The sequence below is a fragment of the Amphiura filiformis genome, chromosome 10 (genome assembly GCF_039555335.1).
Source record: "Amphiura filiformis chromosome 10, Afil_fr2py, whole genome shotgun sequence".
In the NCBI taxonomy this organism is placed as follows: Eukaryota; Metazoa; Echinodermata; class Ophiuroidea; order Amphilepidida; family Amphiuridae; genus Amphiura; species Amphiura filiformis.
In genome coordinates this window covers 54462943-54476224 of record NC_092637.1, presented here as the reverse complement: position 1 = coordinate 54476224, position 13282 = coordinate 54462943, and the positions used below count along the sequence as shown (strand labels likewise).

At 36.0% G+C, this 13282-nt stretch overlaps 1 protein-coding gene across 1 annotated transcript; it reads left to right on the top strand.

Annotated features, from left to right (window-relative positions):
• The first annotated feature begins 241 nt into the window (after positions 1-241).
• LOC140163032 (uncharacterized) lies at positions 242-12509 on the top strand. Its single transcript, XM_072186372.1, has 6 exons — positions 242-692; positions 834-1004; positions 2914-3084; positions 6759-6872; positions 9273-9383; positions 11446-12509. Exons 1-6 carry the CDS (start codon positions 254-256, stop codon positions 11487-11489), a joined length of 1050 nt encoding a protein of 349 aa, XP_072042473.1. The 5' UTR covers positions 242-253; the 3' UTR covers positions 11490-12509.
• The last annotated feature ends 773 nt before the right edge of the window (positions 12510-13282 follow it).

Here is a 13282-nt window from a genome sequence, read left to right as displayed (position 1 = left end):
TGATTTGTATGCATATTTGTAATGTTTACACACAGAGTGCTCTCCCGTGGAGGTCAGACCAGCAGTAGAGCCGACACGGACCCTTAATTTTTGTTGGGATTTCCTGGGGATGGGGGGGGGGGGCTTTTTATCTGTGCGTGATTTCTATTCATGGTGAGGGGCCTAATCGCGCCGCTAAGTGAGTCCTGCGGATACTTGAGCTAAACTATTCTTTTATATAATGTTTTTAAATTTAGGTACAACTACAATTCAAATGATGTATACGACAGAATCATCAACTACACCAGAAGTATTAGGTACCACTGAGTCATCTATAACAACAGATTCTTCATCCGCTACACCAGAGGAATTAGGTACCACAGAGTCATCTATAACAACATATTTTTCATCCACTACACCAGAGGAATTAGGTACCACAGAGTCATCTATAACAACAGATTTTTCATCCACTACACCAGAGAAATTAGGTACCACTAAGTCATCTATAACAACGGATTTGTCATCTACTACAACAGATGAATTAGGTACCACTGAGTCATCTATGACAACAGATTTGTCATCCACTACACCAGAGGAATTAGGTACCACTGAGTCATTCATAACAACGGATTTGTCATCCACTACGCCAGAGGAATTAGGTACCACTGAGTCATCTATGACAACGGATTTGTCGATGACAACAGATGAGATAGGTACATAATTATATTGAATCAGTGCTTTCTGGTATAATTGATGAATCATGTTGATCGTGGCACATTTTCTGATGTCACCCATGTAATATAATACTTGAAATACGAAAAACTATAAATTTTATATGATGTTTTTAAATTTAGGTGCAACTACAATGCAAATGGCGGAGACGACAGAATCCTACACTACAACAGAGGAATTAGGTACCACTGAGTCATCTATAACAACAGATTCTTCATCCGCTACACCAGAGGAACTAGGTACCACTGAGTCATCTATAACAACAGATATGTCGATGACAACAGATGAGATAGGTACATAATTATATTGAATCATGTGCTTTCTGGTATAATTTATATCGCTCACGTAATAAGAAAATGTTATCAAGTGCAATTGGTAAGGGCACGAATAATGCTGTAGTTACACGAAGACTAGATTTCATAAGTTCATGAGCGTTATTTCTTTTTCATGGCGAGTCTTTGCTGCATTACACAGCCGTGACGTTAGTCCCGGCTGTGTCTTTTTTCTTACAGGTTCTTTCTTCTTCTTTCTGTCAACCATTACATTTGCTCTAGCACTCACATGCTTACATCGATTTTAACCTAACTTGGTCACAATGATCATTGACCATGCCCCTACATGTCACATGAAACTCGCGGGGTCAAAGGTCACGCAGGGGTCACATGGGTCAAAGACGTGATTTCAACTAAAAATGCACCTTCTCCCACAACTTACGTAGGACAGCAACCCCACTTGCACACATGTATTGCTATTACCCTGTGTCTATGTGGTGTACACAGATTTGGGGTCAAAGGTCATTAAGGGGTCACTTCCGGTATAAAACGAAAAACCTTCAAAATTTTTTATTAGCTAAATAAAACATAGCACAGTAACGGTATGTTCACATATGATCTGCAGTCACCCAATGTATATGTGGTATTTTTTTATTTGGGGTCAAAGCTAATTAAGGGGTCACTTCCGGTATAAAAAGAAATACCTTTAAAATGCATCTTCTTCCACAAATTATGTGGGACAGAGACGCCACTTGCACACATGCATTGTTATTACCCAGTGTCTATGGGGTGTACACAGATTTGGGGTCAAAGGTCATTAAGGGGTCACTTCCGGTATAAAAAGAAATACCTTTAAAATGCATCTTCTTCCACAAATTATGTGGGACAGAGACGCCACTTGCACACATGCATTGTTATTACCCAGTGTCTATGGGGTGTACACAGATTTGGGGTCAAAGGTCATTAAGGGGTCACTTCCGGTATAAAACGAAATACCTTCAACATTTTTTATTTGCTAAGAAAAACATAAGACAGTAACGGTATGTTCACACATGAATTGTGGTTACCCAGTTTATATGTGGTATTATTTTATTTGGGGTCAAAGGTCATTAGGGGTCACTTCCGGTATAAAACGAAATACCTTTAAAATGCTTCTTCTTCCACAAATTACGTAGGACAGTGACGCCACTTGCACACATGCATTGTTATAACACAGTGTCTATATGGTGTACACACATTTGGGGTCAATGGTCAGTAAGGGGTCACTTCCGGTATAAAACGATATACCTTCAAAATGCCCCTTCTGCCACAAAAAGCATAGCAAAGTGATGCCACGTGGACACGTGCATTGACATTAGCCAATGTCTATGGGGTTTTCATATATTTTGGGGTCAAAGGTGATTAAGGGGTCACCACACGGCTGTGTTCGTGGTCTTAGACCACAGCTAAGTCTAGTTTGGATTTTCCTCCTTTTTAATTATATGGGGTAAATTTAACATTTTTCTTACTCTTTTTTGCATCATTTTGTAAATATGTTAATAACAGTATGTTATTTTAGCTTCTTGTAGCTAGTGTGAGTATATGGTAATAATTGTATGACTTTTGTATGTGTACTTTAAATGCTTTGCTTATCTGTTTTGTATCTTGGGCGGTAAGGAGAACAGTATTGGTCACTGATTGCTTGTCCTAGGTTAAAGAAAAAATAGATACATCATTTTAATATATTATTTAACTTTAGGAGGTGGTATAGATAGTTGTTTTTGAAAGAACAATATTTATGCCATATTTGGGTCATATTTTGACATATTTGCGACATGGGAAAGTTTTCAAACAAATGTCGTCAAAGGTTGGAATTGTGCAATGTGTTTTTTGGTCAAAGACCGATGAATCATGTTGATCGTGGCACATTTTCTGATGTTTTTAAATTTAGGTGCAACTACAATGCAAATGGCGGAGACGACAGAATCCTACACTACAACAGAGGAATTAGGTACCACTGGGTCATCTATAACAACAGATTCTTCATCCGCTACACCAGAGGAACTAGGTACCACTGAGTCATCTATAACAACAGATATGTCGATGACAACAGATGAGCTAGGTACATAATCATATTGATTTATATTGCTCACGTAATAAGAAAATGTTATCAAGTGCAATTGGTAAGGGTACGAATAATGTTTTAGTTACACACAGACCATAAGTTCCCCGGGGGGGCACATCAAAAATTTTGGTGGGTATGCTCCCCCGGAATTTTGAGGTGGTAGGTCTTTGGGAGCTGATGGCGTACCGGTAAAAGGGGTCTTTCGGAGCTGCGAACCGGGCTGTGAACAAGTAAAATGGGGTCTTTTGGAGCTGCGAAAAGGCAAAATCAAGGGTCTTTCTTGGCTTTTTGGTTGAAAATTGCCTGAAAAAAAAACAAGAAATATGAGGAATGAGCAATTTTGGGGTCTTTTAGAGCTGAAATTATCAAAATCAAGGGTCTTTCGGAGCGTTATTTTGGTCAAATAAGAGGGGGTCTTTCGGAGCTGCGAAACCAAAAAAAGGGGGTCTTTCCGGGGGAGCATACGCGCATTTGTGTTGAGTGCCCCCCCGGATAAGTTCATGAGCGTGATTTCTATTTCATGGCGAGGGAGCCTATCTGCGCCACTGGGTGAGTCATTGTTGTATTCATGCGCCTGCTTAATTATGTGGGGTAAATTTAACAATTCTTCTTACTCTTTTATGCATCATTTTGTAAATATGGTAATAGCAGTATGTTATTCTAGTTTCTTGAAAGTGTGAGTCATATAACAACGGATTTGTTATTCACTACAGCAGAGGAATTAGGTACTACTGGGTCATCTATAACAACGGATTTGTCGATGACAACAGCCGAGATAGGTACACAATCATACTGATTTAGTGCTTTCTGGTACAACTTATATCGGTCACGAAAAAAAAACCAAGTGCAATTGAAAAGAATACGAATAATGTTGTTGTATTCAAACATTATCCGTACAAGCAATAATTTTAAGGACTCTAAACCTAAATTGCCAAATAAAATAATCAAGAGTTAGATAATTTTGTTCTCTGTTTTTTTGACACCTCGTTCAATACGATTCAACTTTATTCCCTCAAGTTTTATTTATTTATTTATTAAGTCATATTTTACAAGGGTAGCCCAGTCAGTGCATAGCACATGATATACATAGGGGCCCTGGAGAACATATACACAATATAAAATTAGACTGTTAAAATTACACAATTATAATTATACAAAGCTCAATTTAAATACATAAAAACTACATAACAATTTAAAACACAACAATAATATTATTATATACAATTATTGTTATATCAGTATTGATAAAAACTAAAATGACAAAAGAATAATAAAATATTATCATAGCACATACGAAGGAGATACATAAAACATAAAATACATTAATAATAAAAGACATATAATCTGAATTGCCATTATTAACTGAGATGTTCAAATATTGTTGATTTAAATGAATATAAGTTATTTATTGCACGAATATGATGTGGTAATTTGTTCCATTCTATTGCACCTTGGTATTGAAACGAGCGCACGTGACTTTCATTGACGGCAAGAAGTTTATCGGCACTTGACCTAGTATTTACATGATGCGTGTTATTTACAAACTTGAATTTACAGCTTAGATAAGAAGGAACAAGATCATTTAAACATTTAAACACAATAATGCACTTGTGAATTAACCATCGATTTTTAATGTTAATCCATCCAATGTATTTATGAATATTAATCCATCCAAGTTTATGACGAAGCTCTGTAGCACTATGCCAGGGGGGATAACCTGTTATTGCCCTGGCAGCCCTATTCTGAAGTTTTTCTAGTCGATCAAGATTTAGGCCACTGCAGCTACTAAAAAAACAACATCACAATAATCAAAAACTGGTAAAATCATGGATTTGTACAAAATATTCAAAGTATTGATGTTGAGGCAAGACCGGAGTCTGCGGACAATTCCAATTATTTTACTAATCTTATTACATAACTTTTCAGTGTTACAATTCCAATTCATATGTTCATCAATAATTACACCCAGATATTTGCAATGTGAAACTCTGCATAATTCTTCATTATTAACAATTGCACGAACATGTTTGAAATTTACCAGTCTCTGGGGTGTGCCAATACGCATAAGATTTGTCTTTTTTACATTTAGTGTGAGTTTGTTTTGACCCAACCATTTACCAACATTGTCTAGCTGAACATTTAAAACAGACTGCAGATTATCAGAATCATTAGAGGCATAAAACAGAGCTGTATCATCGGCATATAAAACAACTTTACATTTATCATCAATTACACTTGTCATATCATTAATATATAAAATGAATAAAAGTGGCCCCAGTATTGAGCCCTGTGGCACGCCGGTATCAATTTTCAAAGAATCAGATAAAACACTATTAATAACAACGGACTGATACCGGGAAGTTAAGTAATTTGTGAACCATTTATGCTCAGTACCTTTAATTCCTAAATTGCACAATTTGGATAAAAGAATTTCATGATTGACAGTGTCGAACGCTTTTTTTAAGTCTAAAAATATTGCACCAGTTATAAGACCATTTTTCATGTTATTCAAAATGAAGTCATTTACATCAAGCAATGTACTAGATGTTGAATGTTTGGCACGAAAGCCTGACTGCTGCTCAACAAGAATATTATTTTCTGCTAAGAAATCTCGTAGCTGACTATTTACGGCACACTCAAAAATTTTCATGACTACTGGCAAAACAGAAATAGGGCGATAGTTATTTGTATCATCTCTATTGCCCTCTTTGAATAACGGAGAAACCTTAGCATGCTTCCACTCAGTGGGTACAGAACTTGATTTTAACGACATATTAAATACAAAAGCAAGTGAATGAGCAATTTCAGTAGCTCCTAACTTGAGAAGCTTTGCATTTATCCCATCTAATCCAAGTGGAAAAGAGAGCATATCATTTGTGATATGTCTTCTTTCAGGACGATTCCCATTGGTCACCGTAACAAAAAATTTCTTTAGCAAAAATATTTGAAATTTGGATGAAAATCAGGCTTTTTTTAAATGATTTTGGGCAAAATTGAGCAAAATTGAAAAAAAAATCCGGGATATTTGTATAATAAAAACAATTTTTTTACTCAAGAAACTTGTTGTTATGGTGACCGAAAATATTTGGGCCACAAAAAACGGTTTTTTGAAATTTTCTCAGAAACTGAGCATTTTGCTCAAATTTTGCTTCACAGATGGATTCAGCAAATCATTTCCATTCTGAATATGTATACTTTTATATACTTTAGGGTTAAGTAACCTTAAGCAACCACAACGGCCGAAATTGGTTTCCCTTTTGGATTTCAACAAGTTAAAGTTCAATTTTTCTGTAAAATATGGTTCAAATATTTTTTTTCTGCATTGTAAAATCTCGCTTTGTGCATGTATATAATGGCCATATGAGGTACTTTCTGTAAAATCATTTCGTTTTGTTTTTTAAAACAATTATAACACATGCTCGTATAGCATCATATTGAACTTTGCCTGCTGTTTCCGCTTTACTCTTGAATCCCCGTTATTGAACTGTGACAAAAAGACTAATTTACACTCCATGTCTTTAGGGGTACAGAAGACACGGGAATCTCATGTGATCTTTAAGGGAATGCAATTAATTTATGCAATAGCCGATTATATAGTTCATTACCTCCATCATGTCGCTAATTAAGAAACAGCATCTGCAATTAAATTATTTTTATTTATTTTATTTCAGATATTTGCATAACAGGCTACTTTCCCTGTTCAGCTGAAGGACCATGCATTCACGAATTATTTGTTTGTGATGCATTTGTAGACTGTTACGAAACACGCAGAGATGAAATATTCTGTAAGTTAAGTTTGAGTTAGCAAAAATGCTAATTTTACAATCAGGAAGTCCAAGATACATAGCTTTTGATCTTAGTATAGTAAACTCTGTTCATTTTTAGCAGCTCTACTTTTGTACATAGCAAAAATATCAGTGGTGTATAATGCCACTAAAAGTAAAAGAATCTTCAGGAATTAAGCTTTTTGATACATTGGTACCAAATTCAGTACGTGGTGTAGGATCTTCTACAGATACTGAGAGATCAAAATGGCGCGAAAAGTAGGTAAACTACTATGTATTTATCTAGGAGGATGATTTAGTGTTGCGTCCACTAAAGGACATGTTTGCCGGTACGCCTGTAGAATTGCATAACAACACTGATGTCACTCTCAAATCCTGATCAGACAAGGTCTATGCATACTTGTATCTCGTAACAGCCTTCATAGCTTCTTTGTTGTTCATATATATATAAGCCTCATTTACGGTTAGTAACTGTTTTGAAGTGTTGCGATTTGGTCTTTCGCAGCATCCTGCGAATGGTAGTGAGCTTTGGCAAAAATTGCATTGATCATTTCATAACAAGCGTGTAGAAGGATTCAAATATCACAGATATACTTTTGTAGGTCCTGTGATTCTTGAGTTATGTTGTAAAGTGGGTTGAAACCACATCAACTTTGTAAAACGTACATAACTGATTAACAACAATAAATAACACGAAGGCATTATTTTTCAAAAATATATTGATTTAGACAATGAAAATCGCTCTTTTTGGCTGGTTCGACCAACAATACTTAGTCAAACCTTAAAATGCATGATAATAACATAAGGATATTGTCTATTACCTTAACACCCCCGCAAACACGCAAAATTCTCGATATCATTCGCAAAAGGTTATAAAAATTTGTCAGAAAACGTTTAAATGTCGGGTTATATAAAGGGTATATTAAGGGTATAAAACGTTTTCATTACATTAAAAAACATTTTTTTGATAGCCTACTGCAAATATTTTAACATTGCGTTATTTAAGTGTTGACAAAATATTTCGCAAAACATTTTTGCAAAAAATATTTTACAATAACATTTTGAAAACATCTTAAAGTATTGTTGTAGTGTTTTTTCATACAAAACGATTTAGAACGTTTTCATGACCTTTATATAACCCGACATGTTAATGTTATTAAAACGTTTTTACCTGAACCAAAACACAAAATATAACTTATTTTGTGTTTGCTGGACTATGCTGTATTGGTATACCAGTAATGTACCCGGGTTGATGCCCGGCTGTTTTGAACAATCAGCTTACATCGAATCACATGCTTGCGAGAAAGACCGATTAGCACATCCGTCCTCTCCGAAAACCAAGTACAATTATGCCAAATAGATAATCTTTGGTTAACAAATAGTACAAACATACGATTCTCACCAGATAGTTGGCTAAATATATAAAAAATCATTATGATAATACAAATATCAGTTGCAAACTCAACATTGAAATTCTGCGAATGGTAGTGAGCTTTGGCAAAAATCTACACTGATCATTTAACAGCGAATGTGTCGAAGGATTCAAATATTACAGATATTCTTTTGTAGGTTCTGTGGCTCTTGAGTTATGTTGTAAAGTGGGCTGAAACAACAACACTTTTGCAAAACTTACATAACTCATTAACAACAATAAATCAAGCAAGTTTGCACAGATTATGATTTGTACTAGAACAAGAATCAATGGGAATACAATGGTACACTAGAACAAGTGATGAAAATCATTGTGCACATAAACAGACTCGGTAAACCAAACAACCAATATAGGCTCACATCATCTCATCCTGTCACATCATCTCATCCTGTCATCTTCATAGACCACCGAATGGTATCTCCGGCCTGATTGAAGTCGACGAAGCCACCAGGGACTGGTTGATGCGTACTGGGCTTGAAATTTAATGAAATTTATTGTTTTGGCTTTTATATCTTGTTTCTTCCTAACATACGCAAGAAGAAGAATATAGGCACAAAAACAGGCAAAGTTCGATGGCCAAAAACGGCCAATTTCAGAGCTAACAGAAGTGCCAGCAAAACAGTACAAAAGTACACTGGAGCAGACCAACAAAACCAAATAGATAAAAAAAAAAAAACCCGACGTTTTGCTCTTCTTCAGGGACAGTTTTTGCACCCCCCGCAAATTGTCTAGTCTGTATTTAACTTGTTTCTCCACATCAAGTTGGTGTACCCTGTTCGTTCTCTTTCCTATTGTTCATATTCAAGGTATCCTCTTGTATCATTTATTGATCCTTGATGTGTTTTGTGTCATCGTCCGTTGGATTCATCATTACCCTTTTTTTTCAACAATACTTTAATGATAATAACATAAGGTCATTGCATATTACCTTAACACAGTGTTGAATACTTTGTTTTAAATTATTATAGGTCCATGTCCTGACGAATATGCAATCCGTTGTCAGAACACAAGGTGTATTTCTCCCGACCTGATTTGCAATGGGGAAGATGATTGTGGGGACAACTCAGATGAGGAAAATTGTAAGATGAGATTAAAAAAATGCTTTTACTTCTTCTTTAACCTGGGACAATCAGTTGAAGACACAATTAATCACCTATTATTCCTTGAGGCCCTATTCTGACATGAAGTGAGAAAAAAGGGAAAAGGGTGAAAAATGTTGTTAAAAGAAAAGCAGGAACAGGATAAGATATATCGTCATTCTGCTATGATAATTCCAGTGGCTTTTTTGTCATTTTGAGAACAAAGTTCAAAACGTGGTTCAAGCATGCATCAGTTACGTAATCACTCTAATCATTTTTAATTATTCCCTTTCATTTATCTCATTATCATTTGTTCTTGTGCAAATATTGGTGAATAAATATGTTTAAATGTATGCTTGAATCATATTTTGTACTTTGTTCTCAAAATTACAACAAAAAATGACAATTATCGTAGAAGGCTGACGATATGTGTTCATATCCGATAACATCCTATTCGTATCCTTGACCTAACAATATGATGATGATGATTCCCCGGACCGTTAATGACGATGATAATGCTGCTAATGATGAAGACGACGTTGACGATGATGACGATGATGACGACGACGATGATGATGATGATGATGATGATGATGATGTTGCAAGTCATTATCTAGCTAAATTGTATATATGTTACAAATCGTGAACACTAATTTTGTTTATATGATACATTTTAAGGCATGCGCAATAGAAAGATTAAAATGTAAAAATATTACATTTTAAGAAAAATCCGACTTCTGCGCATTTCACTGAAGTGATGATGATGATTATTTTGTATATTTAGCACGGCAGTAATTAGCGCCCTCTATGTTACATTAATGTTGCTGTTGGCCAATTGTATCCATTAAGGTTACTGTTGGTCAATGTTACATTAAGGTTAGGGTTAGGGATAGTGGATTAGGGTTAGGATTAGTGGGTTAGGGTTAGTGGGTTAGGGTTAGGGTTAGTGGGTTAGGGTTAGGGGTTAGGGTTAGGGTTAGGGTTAGGGTTAGGGGTTAGGGGTTAGGGTTAGGGTTAGGGTTAGGGTTAGGAGTTAGGGTTAGGGTTAGGGGTTAGGGTTAGGGTTAATGGGTCAGGGTTAGGATTAGGGTTAGGGGTTAGGGTTAGGGTATTAGGGTTAGGGTATTAGGGTTAGGGTTAGGTTTAGGGTTAGGTTTAGGGTTAGGGTTAGGGTCCCAGTATCAACAAAAACATCAATACAGTAGGGCCGGTATGCCCGAAGGTTAGGGTTAGGGCTAGTGTAACCTTAAGGGTAACGGGCTGTCACACTTTCTACTTCTTTTAAATTTTTACCCCATAATTTCCCTCATTCTTCAGGCACTGTTCTCTATCGGTGGCTAATTTACAGTTTAAGCTTGTTTGCTATTGTATTAGGAGCAACATTGTTTCTTTATAGGCCTGCGACGCAACCTTGAACAATATTGTCCTTGAGCTAACGTCCCGTAGCCACCCACAGCCAGCCCCATACCTCATTTCAGTTTTTAACTTATCAAAATTCTGCTTTTTATATTTTATAGTGTCACTTATTAACTCAAATATTTATTAACTCTCTTAAAAAGTACTTACTAAAGTGAATTTTGATCAACAGAGGGCGCTATTTACTGCCGTATAATTTGATGATGATGATGATGATGATCCTTGACTACTGCGCATCATTCTTGCGCATGGTCTAATTTGTATCATATATACGTTTTAACTGCTTTGACCATTTGTATCATATGTACAAAATAAGAATGAGAATGGGTTGGATGATGATGATGAGATGATGATGATGATGATGATGATGATGATGATGATGATGATGATGATGATGATGATGATGATGATAATAATAATGATGCAACATGATGATGATGATGATGATGATGATGATGAAGACGACATTGACGATGACGACAATGATAATGATTTATAACCAAATCCTATTATTTTTGAGAAATAAATAATTTAAAATCTGAAAATTGAAAATTGCAACTTTATACCTGGTTGTCGTTACTGGTCACATTTAATATATAATTAACCTTCCAAATTGCTTACCTTAGTCTTTCTTTCTGTTCCACAGGTCCTTGGTATTCCAGTTGGTATTCCATGTATAGTGTGGACTAAAACTATACCGCAACATTGGAACTACACAAAGTAAAATATTAGATGCATCTCTAAGGCCAAATATAAAAAACAAGTTTGTTTCCCGAAGCGCGCGCATTTCTTTTTTCGTTTTTGACGGCTTATTTGGCGCATTAGAATTTTGTTTTTCACTCTTTCAAAGAAAAAAAAAAGAAAAACCCGGAAAAATCACAAAAATTAATGTAAAACACCACTGGGTAAACAATTAATGTCACACATTACACCAAACGAGCGTAGGGAAAAACAATACGGATGGTGTTGCTCGTATATGCACACCCAAGCCTATGTGTGTAAATTGTGCATCATTTGTGTCAGTACTGCATTGAACTGAATCCGCCCAATACTCCTCTGCCAGCAAAAAACATGCACCGGCGCTGTGCTCGCGGGCTTCGTGGGTAATTTTGTTGCGGTAGTGGGTGTAAAATAGTAGCAACACAGCAAGAAATATGGCGAAGTTTTAATGTTTTCCTGAACGACGCTGTTGTTATGAAAAGTTTTAGTTTATTTTGGCCGATTTTTTTCAAAATATTTTACATTTTTTGCACGACATATATCAGCTGTAGATTGCGACCCAATCCCATGATTGGCAGTACAAAATATTGAGGTTGTTGACATTTCACTTAAAATACAAAGTATTAAAAGTCACTAGTTCATAACTGTTTGGGACCAGGCCAATTTACACTGGTTTCAATGGGGCTAGTTAGGTATTCATGCGGCCATATCTCGGGCCCTCATGATCCGATTCCCACCAAATTTGGACTGTGGATGTTTTTCATCATGCTCCACCGACACATGGTATTCAAAACGCTGAAATGCAAAAAAAGTTTTCTGTGACGTCATCACTTCGGTACTCTATGAGCTGCATCGGTGTTTCTATTTCATGAACCTAATTGCTTGTTCAATATATTTATAAAATTATATATAAAATCAAAACCACATAATTATAATGAATATACTCTAATTTTAAATTTAAAATTAATCTTATTAATTTGATTTTTAAATCTAATACTTGATTGTTCCCTAAGCACAATCCCTTAGGATTTATTTTAAATCCTTGAAATTTAGAGTGCATCATTGTTAAATGTATTTTTAAGATATTGCGTTTTGAGCTGAGACAATAACCTATTTTCCTTCCTTGTCCCCTACGTATTTGCGATTTATTCCGTATTCATTACGATTTAGGGGAGTAGATCGAGATTCAGTTTCCTGCGCACGCGCTGCAATACCAATTTCCCGATCTAGGGCCCTACATATTTGCGATTTATTCCGTATTCATTACTTGATAAAGATATAGGTGAGTAGATCGAGATTCAGTTTCCTGCGCACGCGCTGCAATACCAATTTCCCGATCTAGGGCCCTACATATTTGCGATTTATTCCGTATTCATTACTTGATAAAGATTTAGGGGAGTAGATCGAGATTCAGGTTCCTGAGGACGCACTGCAATAACCAATTTCCCGATCTAGTGCACTACATATTTGCGATTTATTCCGTATTCATTACTTGATAAAGATTTAGGGGAGTAGATCGAGATTCAGGTTCCTGAGCACGCACTGCAGTAACCAATTTCCCGATCTAGTGCACTACATATTTGCGATTTATTCCGTATTCATTACTTGATAAAGATTTAGGGGAGTAGATCGAGATTCAGGTTCCTGAGCACGCACTGCAGTAACCAATTTCCCGATCTAGTGCACTACATATTTGCGATTTATTCCGTATTCATTACTTGATAAAGATTTAGGGGAGTAGATCGAGATTCAGGTTCCTGAGC

Coding starts and splice junctions, on each gene's coding strand:
- LOC140163032 (XM_072186372.1), top strand. CDS start 254: ATGATGTATACGACAGAATCATCAACTACACCAGAAGTATTAGGTACC. Junction 1,005..2,913: donor GATGACAACAGATGAGATAG/GTACATAATTAT, acceptor TTTTAAATTTAG/GTGCAACTACAATGCAAATG. Junction 9,384..11,445: donor CAACTCAGATGAGGAAAATT/GTAAGATGAGAT, acceptor TCTGTTCCACAG/GTCCTTGGTATTCCAGTTGG.